The following is a 10770-nucleotide window of genomic DNA, read 5'->3' on the forward strand; positions in this document are numbered from 1 at the left end:
AGTGGGAGCACGGGACGCACCTCCGCCCCACTCGGACCTCCAGGTACCGAGGGCCCACTGGGCACGGGGAGCTCAGGAGGCCGCGCAGAGCCTCCTGCCCACCCACCGCCAACCCAGGACTTGGCCCTCTGGCCCACAGCCTGGCCCCTGGGGAGCAGAGGAGCCGAGAGGCAGACCCCTCCCCCTGACCCCGGGGCGCAAGCAGCTTCACCCGCGCCCACAACTCACACTTCTCGCTAATTGCTTTCTGGAAGTTCACGTTTCTCTTTTTCCGGGTTTTCTGCTCCTTGGGACAACTCAGACCTGGGAGAGAGCAGGGCTGCAGCCAAGCCCTGGTGGGCGCCTCCCGTGCCTGCGCCCCTCCTCCCTTCTTACCCCTCAGGGCCCTCCTCCTCACTTTGCCTCCCACCACCCATCCGCTTCCTCCTCTGCTCTCACTATTTCTGGTCGAAGTCAATTGGTGTCCGTCAGAAAAGGCCAGCCCAGCCGCCTCAAACACCTGCAGGGCGCTGTCCCCGCCCCCAGGACCACACCCGAGGTCGTAGCTGCTCATGACTTCGAAGACCTGGCAAGAAAAGGCAGGGCTGTGGCGGAGACAAGATGGCTGAGGGGCAGGGCTGGCTGTGGGCGAGGGCAGGGTGGACAGATGTGAGACACAGACAGAGGGGAAATAAGGCCCAAGGCCCCAGCGTGAGGGAGGCTGGGCGGAGTGGGCGGGCAGCTGGGATGAGCCCGAGAGGACGCGGCAGGGCCGGGGAGAGGGTCTTCGCAAACCTTGCCCATGTCCAGGGGCTTGTGGGCCTTGCCGCCCGCGGCGTACAGAGCCATGTCCACAGCCCCCAGGGCCACCAGGGCCGCAGAGTCGGTGTGCAGCTGGAGCTTCAGCATCTCCCCAGGCTGGTAGTCCTTGTGCTGGTCCACACTCAGCTCCAGCTGCACGGGGGAGGGGGCAGGGGCGGGGGGGACGGGTCAGACGGGGGCGCTGCTTCTCATCTTCTCCTGCCTCCCCCACCCCCGATGCGTTACCTTGCCCTCACAGGCCCCAGCCTGGACGTCCACCCGCAGGGAGTTGGCCACTGGGAGGCCCCCGTGGTAGTAGAAGGCCACAAAGTAGAAGGAGGGCGCCAGGCGGTGGGTCACAAACACGGAGACCGAGGTCAGGGCCCCCCTGGGTTCTCGGCCCACAGACACGATCTGTCCCCCGGACAGGACCTGGGGCGAGAGTGGTTCCCTCTTCACTGCGCGCCCAGCCTGAAACCACCGGCCCCTGGGCTCCCAGCCGCCGAGCCCTCCCAGCACCCGCCCTCCTGCACACCATGTAGTAGTAATGAGAGAAGCTGGCCCCACGGACGCCCACGGCTCGCAGGTTCAGGCGGAAAGTGTCCCCAACTCGAGGGGGTTGAGAATCCAGCCGTTCCAGGGACAGGAACCCCGAGCTTCCGGAGGGTGGGGCTCTCACAGTGAGCTTGGCTGTGGCTGGATAGGGGGAGCCGGCAGACACCTGGAGAAAGGGGTGGGCGGGAGCAGCAGGGTCAGTGGCCAGGACCCAGGCACCAGCTCCTCCCCATGCCCCGGGGTGGGCCGGAGTCCTACGGAGAGCTGCACTTCCGTGGTGGTCTGAGGGACGTTGATGGAGATGAGGACTTGGCCGCGCCCGTCTGTGTTCCGCTGATCATGTATTTCAGAAGCAGATCCCGGAGAGAATTTGGCAGCAACCTTGACGGGAATGCCAGAGGCGGGGGAGCCTGACATGTCTCGGACCAGGGCCTGGGTGGGTGGAGGGGCAGGTCAAAGAGAGAAGAGGGGCCATGGGCCCTCCTGCGGGGCGCCCTCCGCGCCCTCCCGCCACGCCCCTCCCCCGCAGAGGAAACCTGCAGCAGAAAGGGGGCCCCAGGCACAAGGTGCCGCTTGGTGTGGCGAAGGTCCAAGGAGAAGGGAGATGACACGAAACGCCAGGATGTGAGCTCGGCCTCCTCCAGCTCTCCGCCTGCAAGACGGACGGGGGGAGGAGCAGGCCCAGGAGCGGGCAGGAGAGCCGGGGCGGCTCCTGGGGCACAGGCCGTCTCCCCCTCATTCGTTTGCTGAGCGACCAGGACCAGTGCACAGATAGGGCATAAATGCTGAGAGGGGGGTGGGGGGAAGAACCGACGGGTCGATGGACGGGGTGGACGGATGAGCGGAAACAGTAAACAGAGGGGCAGGGCTGCTTCCCAGCAGCCCAGGTGGAGAGGCTGCGGCTCTTTCCTGGCTGTGGGTCCCACGTGAGGGTAAAGGGGGAGGGGGGCGGTTGCCGGTGCTGGAGGACAGAGGTCAGCTCAGAGGTCAGAGGCTAGGCCTGGAGTCACAACCGGGCAAAGCACTCACCTGGAGACTCAATGACGGCCGCGGCCACGTAGAGGCGCAGCCCCGGGAGGTCAGCCGGCTGGACGCCAAGCTTCCCCAGGGCGCCCTGCACCGCAGCCTTCGTGAGGGAGATGTGGCACTGGCCCTCCGCCAGCTGGGCAGAGAAGAAAACGGCCAGGTGACACCGGTCTCCCCCCCTCCCCTCCTCCCTCAAAAGTGTTGTCACCATTCTCAGCCAGGAGCCCAAAGCGCACGTACGCCACCCCCTGCACGGGCTTCCCGTAGATGTACCTGCAGCCACAGAGCACGGGGAGGGGGATGCGGGCGTGGCCTGGGCGGAGGGGCCGGGAGGAGGGAGTGGTGTTGGCACTGAGGGGAGCCCGGCAGGTTACCTGGCCTGGATGTCTAACTGGATGTCACCGAGAACGCCAGCTGCCGTCAGGATGTAGGGCTCCCCAGGGATGATCTTCACCTCAAAGTTGGGAAGGACTGACCCAGGGCAAAGGGGCAGGCTGGTCAGACTCCAGGGGAAGGGCCCTGGAGGACTCCCTCCCGCAGGGGGTGGCACCCAGGTCGCCCACCTCTGCCTGCTCCCACCCCCTTCCTGCCTTCTCCCTCCAGGAAAGGAGCTGCCTGGCCCTCCTGTCTCCAGCTCTCACCGTACTTCTTTTTGTTTTGTTTTGTTTTGTTTTGTTTATCCTCACTCGAGGATATTTTTCTATTGATTTTTAGAGAGAGTGGAAGAGAGAGGAAAAGACAGTGAGAAACATAGATGTGAGAGAAACACATCGATTGGTTGCCTCCTGCACCGCCCTGACCAGGGCCAGGGCTGGGGAGGAGCCTGCAACCAAGGTCCTCGACCAGAATCGAACCCGGGACCCTTTAGTCTGCAGGCCGAGGCTCAATCCACTGAGCCACACCGGCCGGGCTCTCACCATACTTCTTCACCTCGAACTGGGTGCTGTGGTTGGAGTCCGGGCTGTCCGAGAATCTGGCCGAGATCTTCCAGGTCCCTGGCCTGAGGACAGACAGGGAGGGGCTCAGCCCGCATGTGCAGAGGACCTGGGAGAGCCAGCCAGCTCCCTGGGGAAGGGTGTGGGGTGAACCACAGGCAGGGAGCTCGGGTCTGACCCTGTGTTGGAGTGGGGAGCAGGGCAACCGGGAACTGGGGCAAGAGCTCACTCTGAGATGTCCGGGATCACAAAGTCGTCCTGGAAGATGGATGAGGGGGCGTACACCTGCCTCTTCCGCACAAGGAGGCCCTGAGAGTTCTGCGACGGGGAAAGGGGTCGCGGGAGGGAGGTCAGATCAGTAGCCCCAGCTGGTCAGGAAGGTCAGAGGTCAGGGACTCACCTCCACGGTGACCGTGAGGCTGTCTGTGGATGGGCGCATCTTTTGATCCAGAGCAAAGACCCGGTACCGAACTGGAGTGGAGGGTGAGGTGAGCAGCAGTGACGGGCAGGGAGTGAGGGGAGAGCAAACATTTGCCAGGCGCCTTCCAGGCGGCACTTTCCGGCCATTTCAGGTAAGGGGTGAGGGTTAGGGCTAGGGTTAGGGGGCGGTCGCAGGAGAGGCCCTGGGGCTGAGACTCACCCCGCTGGCCAGGGTTATAAATGGGCTGGTCGGTCTGCAGGAAAAGGTGCCCCCGGCGAGAGGAAAAGAGCAGGTTGATGCCCTGAGTGTCCACGTCTTTGGACAGAGAGCTCTTCAGCCATGGCGACTGGGCCACCAGCTGGATCTTGGGGCCTCCTCGGAGGCTTTTGAGGCCACAGCTGTCGGCACCGTTGGGGAGTATCTGTCAGGTGAGGGGGAGGGAAAGGGAGCGGGTCAGAGACAGAGCAGGAGAAAGCCAGAGGCTGGACGGCCAGGGAAGGAGGCCGCCAGCAGATGACGCCAGAGGCGGCGGGGACGGAGTGGGGCTGCCAAGCACAGCAGGACAGGTGCGGCCAGCTACCTGGAGGCTGCGGAGAACGAAGTCCTGCTCCGAGGTGAGGAGGAAATCCACCTTCGGGGAGCAGGGGGCATTGTGATGGGACGGGTTTCTCAGGAACACGAACCCTCTCACTTCCTGTCCCCGAGGAGCATCCTGGAGTTGGAGCCCCACCGACAGGGGGGCCCCCAGGTGAACCACGGAAGGAGAAAACAGGAGCAACCTGGGGAGAACAGGCAGGTCAGCAGCGGCCCCACCGGCCCCCAGCCCCCCCGCTCAGCAGCCGCCGCGCCAGGACCTGGGCTCCTGCAGAGACAAGGCTACGCTGGACGCCCAGATCAGCCCCCAGAGGAGCCGCATGGCTGCAAGACCAGGAGCGATCAGACCCGTGCGTCTGTCTGCTCCTCTCTGGTTGGCCTCGGGCTTGGAGCAGAGTAGACTCTGGACCTTGCTCCTCCCCTGGGCCAGCTAAGCTGGGAAACCACGTGACAACCGAGAAATGCAGCTGGCCCCAGGCCCAGTGTTGGGGGCAGGGGGGCACCCCGGACACCTGGGTCACTGAGGAAATCATGGCCCAGAGGTCCTGTTCTCCTCCCCCTGCCCGCCCTCCCCTCCCGTTAGCCCCTCATGCCAGTGCCTGGGCACCTCCCCTCCTGGGCATGTGTGGTGTCTGTGTACCGCTCGGCAGCCTGGGCGGAGCACCGGGCAGAGAATCCAGGTTCCTTTGCCAAGGCCGACAAAACACGGCGATAAGATGCGGGCCTCCCACTGTGAACCCCACAAAAGGGAACTTCGTGAGGCCTGTGCTTTTCAGAAACCCCTCACCACCCCCCAAGGACACTGACCTCAACACCCCTTTTCCTCTGAACAATGAGGCCACGTTTAGGCCCAGTTGTGGCTTTACCTCTACCCCCGAGCGAGGAGCCACCCACCACATTAAACAAGACACCAGAAGGAGCACCAGCAGAAGTACTTTATTTGGCTGTTTCAATCCAACATGTAGGGCAGAGAACCCCGCCCCCCTCACCTGCCCCTCGGAAACCCCGCCTTCCTACCCCAAGACAGTAACAGCAGCACCGTGCTGCCCCAGAGGCAGCGGCCATGGCCCTGGCATGGGGTCTGGCTCCATGTCCACAGGCCCCCGAAGCACTGCCCAAACCCCGCCCTGGCCCGGAGCCCAGGTCAACAGCAGCAGTCACGCCTGGCACTGCACGTCCTCGGGTCCATCGCGCATCCTCCTGGCCAAGCTTTCGCAAGGTGACCCTGGCTCGGCCCCTGCTGGGCAGCACGCCTGGCCCCCAGGCCCGGCTCCGGGAAGGCTTGTCGCGGTGAGCAGACCCTCACGTCTCCGGCAGGCGCAGAAGGGTTCCAGAAGTGGTTGAGACACTGCAAGAGAAAGACACAGTTGATCCAGACGCGCGGGCCAAGGTCTGGGGAGAACTCAGAACTTGGCAGGAACATTCCCAGGTTCCGGAGGAGAGAGGAGCTGGACTTCCCTAGTGAAGGAAACCCATCTCTGCTCTGGGTTGTTGCTCTCACTGCCAGAGGCTGGGGGCAAGACTCACCAGTCCACCAGCTGGGCCCCGATGAGGTCGTGCACATGGTAGGCAAGGCCGAGTCTCACCGAGGCAGGCGCCCGCCGGGCCAGGAGCTCCGACAGGAGTAGCTCCCGGTACTTGGCCTTCCGGACCATGCCAAGGACAGCCTGGCGCCCTGGAGAGGTGGACAGGAGCAGGGAGTAAGGCCTGCGGCCGGAAAGGTGTTCTGGAGGGCTGAGGGCTGAGCTGCAGACAGAATACCTTTAACAAAATACTTAATGAATCTCCCAGCTCCAGGCACAGCCAGCCACCAACTCCCGGCATCTCGGACAGTGAGGACTCCGGCGTTGACCAGCTGCCTAAGCGGGTAGGAAGCCAGGAGAGAGGGGAACCGGCTCTGAGAATCCTCTCCTCACCGCTAATGTTTGGAAACATGGGCAACCGGGCAAAGGGACCGGACAGCAGACACCCTCCTCCCCGCCCCTGCCCAGCAGGTCTCTGGTCCCATTCGCCTACCCAGCTGCCCTACCGCACGCTCTATCCACTGAGCCAAACCGGTCAGGGCCTAAAACCAGTCTTGATTCCTCCCTGACCACAAGCCCTGACACACGCTCGGTCCCACCCGCAGGGAGAAATAAGGGTCTTTTTCCTGTGCCCCTGCCTCACCACAGTTCCTCCCACGTCTACTGAGAAGCTCATAAAATGCCTTCACAGATACCATGGTGCACAGTAGGGACCGGAGCCGGGCCAGCCCGGCACGGACATTTCCCTCTCGCCACGCCTGGCTGCTGCTTTGGAATATGAGTGCTTTAGTGCCTACCACTCGCGTTCTTAGTCTCAGCGTGATTCACATCAGGCATGTGTGGTCCCTGCCAGGCCTCTAGATCCATCTCACTAGCCACCCAGATAGCCTGAATTTAAGTCCAAGGCTCCAGGTGAGATAGGCCTCTCTCTTGGGGGAAGGATACAAATTTAGATTTTACTAAAAAAAAAAAAAAAGTCAACCCTTTGGGCAGGATCAGCAAAAGGAAAAGGGCCAGGCTGGAAGGAGGGAGGCAGGGAGCTGCCAGACGCCGGATGTTATTGGCCCCCCAAGTCTCACGTGATCTCTGTGTCCCTGAAGCCAAAGGTCTGCGTCATTTGGTCCTGCTGGAAGCTAAGGTCCCCACAGGCTGGAAGCACCAAAGCCAGAAACTTCTGCACGGCCCCAGCGTAGGACCGGCCATCGCAGGCCTTGAGGACCTGGAAGCAGGGATGAGAGGCTGGGGGACGTTTCTCAGCACGTGGGAGGCAGACCCCCTTCTGCCCAGTTCGTCCCACCTCTCATACCTTTCCTCCCCCTCCTTCCTGTCCCTCCTATTACTACCAACCAGAGCCCGTGCCCTGGGAGGTGTGGTGGGAGAGCCGCCTGCCCCCGCGCCCCGAGCCACACGCACTCTGGTCCTGTAGTCCTCGGTGAGAACAATCCCGTGGGCGTCCAGGTCGAAGCCCAGCTGGATGACTCTGATCTCCCCCTGTTCCTGAAGTTCTTTCTGTTTCCAGGAAGATGGGGGTGAAAAGAAGGCTATCAGGGTAAGATGCTCTTCCATACCCGGGGGACGCTGCCCATACTGGGGAGCTTTTCTCCAAGTAAAGGAAAAACTGTGGGGAGAATCAGGGGAATCACCAAAGAGTATTTTCCAATTGGTTACCCACCCTCCCATCCACCCACCTCATCTCTTTCATATGCCAGACACTAAGTAAGATAAAATAGTGATTAAGACACAGACCCTGCCCAGCTGGTGTGGCTCAATGGTTGAGCATCAACCTATGAACCAGGAGGTCACGGGTTGACTCCCAGTCAGGGCACATGCTCGGGTTGCATGCTCAATCCCCAGGGGGCGGGGGGTGTGCAGGAGGCAGCCAATCATTGATGCTTCTATCTTTCTCTGCTTCTCCCTTCTTCTCTGAAATCAATAAAAAAATATGTATATTTTAAAAAGACACAGACCCTGCCCTCAAGGAATTAAGTCTAGACTGTGGGCAGAGGAAAGTAGTGAAGAATATGGGATAAAATGTTTAAAACAAATAAAAATCAACCAGGACTAGTGTTTCTAAGAATACAGCAAGAACTAACTCACCTGCTGAAAATTAATTAAAATGCTGGATAAAATATTGTTTTTAAAATTGTTAAGCATCAAAGAGCTCACAAGGTAATACGTCAACAAAAAAATTCATAGAAATAATGGGGCTCTGTGGCCGGTGTGCCTAGGTGGTTAGAGCATTGGCCTGAGCACTGAAGGGTCGCAGGTTCCATTCCTGGTCAAGAGCACATGCCTGGGTTGCAGGATCGATCCCTGGCGGAGGCAACTAATCGATGTGTCTCTCACATCGATGTTTCTCACTCCCTCCCTCCCTTCCACTCTCTCTAAAAATCAATGGGGAAAAAAATATCCTCAGGTGAGGATTAACAACAACAAAGATGTAATTGGAAGATGGAGGGCATTTGATGATTTAGGCAAATCTGTCCAGCACAGTCAAAAATAACTGGGTGCACCCTAGCCAGTTTGGCTCAGTGGATAGAGCATCGGCTTGCAGACTGAAGGATCCCAGGCTCAATCCCCAGTAGGGGGCATGCAGGAGGCAGCTGATCAATGATTCTCATTGTTGATATTTCTCTCTCTCTCTCCCCCTCTCCCTTCCTCTCTGAAATCAATAATGATATATTTTAAAAAATAATAACTGGGCATAAATAACTAAATGAACACACAAGGAAACAAAATTCAAAAGAAACAGACAATAGAAACAGACCCCAAAAGACATGTTATCAGGGAATTATCAAAAACAGACTACTGCCGAAGCCGGTTTGGCTCAGTGGATAGAGCGTCGGCCTGTGGACTGAAAGGTCCCAGGTTCGATTCCGGTCAAGGGCATGTGCCTGGGTTGCGGGCACATCCCCAGTGGGAGATGTGCAGGAGGCAGTTGATCGATGTTTCTCTCTCATCGATGTTTCTAGCTCTCTATCTCTCTCCCTTCCTCTCTGTAAAAAATCAATAAAATATATTTAAAAAAATAAAAAATAAAATATATTTTTTAAAAAAAAACAGACTACTAAAAATACCCCTATGTGTATAATGCTTAAATAATAACAGTCAAGATAGAATTTTTTAGCAAGAAATTATATAAACTGACATAATATGTTGAAAAATAACCAAATAGAAATTCTAGAACTGGCAAGTGCAATTAAGGACTCAATGGATGGGTTTAACGTATTAAGGCACAGCTAAATAAAAAGCTACTAGCCTGTAAAACAGATTTTATAAAACTAACAAGGATATAATACAGTCAAAAAGATTGAAAATGCAGACAAGAAGCTAAAAGACGTAAAGGATACAAAGAGAAGGTCCAATGTATGTGTAATTGAAGTCCAAGGAGGAATGAAAAGAGATAAGGTAGGGGAAATATTTGAAAAGACAATAACATATCCACAATCACAAAAGTATATTAATCCAATTTTCATTAACTCATAGAAGAAACAGACAAAATAATCAGTGAGGAACTAGAAGACTTCAATAGTAACTCTAGTTACTGAGAAATTAATAACTGAATAATGCATATTCTTTTCAACTACACATACAATATTTAGCAAAACTGACTGTAGCTGGTCAAGCGGAATGAAGCTAACTAGAAGAGGACATTCTGCCAAGAAAAGGCGGGGGCCTGCAAGCGGGCCACGTCAGAACAAAGTCTTGCACGCAAGACTTATTGTTCAGAGGCAGAACTTTCCTTGAGGTGATAAATAGTCCATGAGGGCATGGAAAGTTTAAGGGAGGTTACACTGCTGCAGGTGGAAAGGGTCTTTGTATAACATAGGAAATTAATAGTTTAATGTATAACTTAGCTCAGATGATCTCATAGGCATGCCTGTTAATCATTGTCACTTGCTGTACTCCATTGTTATTTGCTGTACTCCCCAAATAAAAGCCATGAGAGCTTTGGGGGCTTTGCTACTTGCCTGAGCGAGCGGTAGCCCTCTGCTTCTCTAAACTTAATCCTGCACGCCAAGCTCATCTCAGCGTCACCGTTCACAAAGAACATCAACAAATGGCGCCCAAACAGAACAGGGACCCAAAGGTGAGTAACTGGGATCGTGTAGGACTGAAAGGGTTTTGCCAGCGCAGAGTACGCGGAACTTTCGGCAATAGAAGCAGAGTCATGGGGAATAGCCCGTCATTGCAGAGTCGATATATCGCTGTCTTGCGATCATTATTGAAGAGCACAGGGGTAAAAATGAAGGATGAGGTTTTTAAAAAACTGTTTAAGGCAGTCCAGCACACTGTTATTGGTTTCACCCAGAAGGAAAACAGGAGCTAAATCTTAAGTTGTGGAAACAAGTTGGAAAGTCATTAAGGAGGGCTCATCAGGGAAATGCTATAGAGGCTGATGTATGGGCTATTTTTAATTTAGTAACGTTAGCTTTACAGCCTTTTCAGTCTGATTCTGAAGATTATGAAGAAATTCCTTTGAGGTCGCGAAGTGCTGCACCAGGAGCTGGGTGTTCAAGTCCTGAGCCTCTCCCTCCTGAGAGATTGCTACCCCCTGAGCCACTCCCGGGTGCGGTCACAGAACCGAGGGAGTCAAGAAAGGGACAGAAAACTAGCTGTCAAAATGAATTAGAAGGTTATGAAAGAATAGCCTCAGCTAGCGATTCAGAGCTGGATGTTTCATTTTCTGCTGAGACGGATGGTGATGTTTACACTCTCCTTAAGTTAACGGAAAGAAAGAGAATAAAAGTCCTCAGGAGTTGGCTGCGCCGCCGCCAAAAAGTGAAAGTAAAAGGGCACTAGCCATTAATCCGGCGTTAGCGGCTGAGCCTCCACCCCTCCTTCTGAGGACACAAAGAGCTGCTAATGCTCAATACCCTCATGAGTACAACATGTAGAGTTAAGAGTGATATAAATTTATACAGGCTATAAATTA

The 10770-nt window shown here is 56.4% G+C and overlaps 2 protein-coding genes across 3 annotated transcripts in view; both read right to left on the reverse strand.

The window, feature by feature from the left end:
• The window catches only part of C4A (complement component 4A (Rodgers blood group)), a 12485-nt gene extending 7793 nt beyond the window's left edge, over nt 1–4692 (reverse strand). Inside the window, exons 1-16 of the mRNA XM_014534509.1 lie at nt 4572–4692; nt 4298–4496; nt 3937–4138; nt 3697–3767; nt 3526–3614; nt 3279–3361; nt 2736–2832; nt 2534–2634; nt 2365–2502; nt 1872–1987; nt 1594–1767; nt 1316–1501; nt 1027–1212; nt 775–933; nt 439–565; nt 7–303 (exon numbers count right to left, since the gene is read on the reverse strand). Coding sequence (XP_014389995.1) covers nt 7–303; nt 439–565; nt 775–933; nt 1027–1212; nt 1316–1501; nt 1594–1767; nt 1872–1987; nt 2365–2502; nt 2534–2634; nt 2736–2832; nt 3279–3361; nt 3526–3614; nt 3697–3767; nt 3937–4138; nt 4298–4496; nt 4572–4633 — 2287 coding nt within the window. The 5' untranslated portion in view covers nt 4634–4692. The remainder of the gene's footprint in view (nt 1–6; nt 304–438; nt 566–774; nt 934–1026; nt 1213–1315; nt 1502–1593; nt 1768–1871; nt 1988–2364; nt 2503–2533; nt 2635–2735; nt 2833–3278; nt 3362–3525; nt 3615–3696; nt 3768–3936; nt 4139–4297; nt 4497–4571) is intronic.
• Nucleotides 4693–5228: 536 nt separating this feature from the next.
• STK19 (serine/threonine kinase 19) lies at nt 5229–7631 on the reverse strand. 2 transcript variants are annotated; one of them, XM_014534464.1, is made up of 5 exons: nt 7248–7631; nt 6914–7053; nt 6073–6170; nt 5788–5986; nt 5229–5659 (listed from the first exon to the last, which is right to left on the reverse strand). In XM_014534464.1, the coding sequence occupies exons 1-4, from the start codon at nt 7512–7514 to the stop codon at nt 5835–5837; spliced, it is 657 nt and encodes a 218-aa protein (XP_014389950.1). In that variant the 5' UTR covers nt 7515–7631; the 3' UTR covers nt 5229–5659; nt 5788–5834. The 2 variants fall into 2 exon arrangements, with proteins under 2 accessions (XP_014389950.1, XP_005859911.1); XM_005859849.2 differs by having other exon boundaries at nt 5839–5986; nt 7248–7625.
• Nucleotides 7632–10770: the final 3139 nt, after the last annotated feature.

This window comes from Myotis brandtii, unplaced genomic scaffold, assembly GCF_000412655.1.
Source record: "Myotis brandtii unplaced genomic scaffold, ASM41265v1 scaffold130, whole genome shotgun sequence".
Taxonomy (NCBI): domain Eukaryota; kingdom Metazoa; phylum Chordata; class Mammalia; order Chiroptera; family Vespertilionidae; genus Myotis; species Myotis brandtii.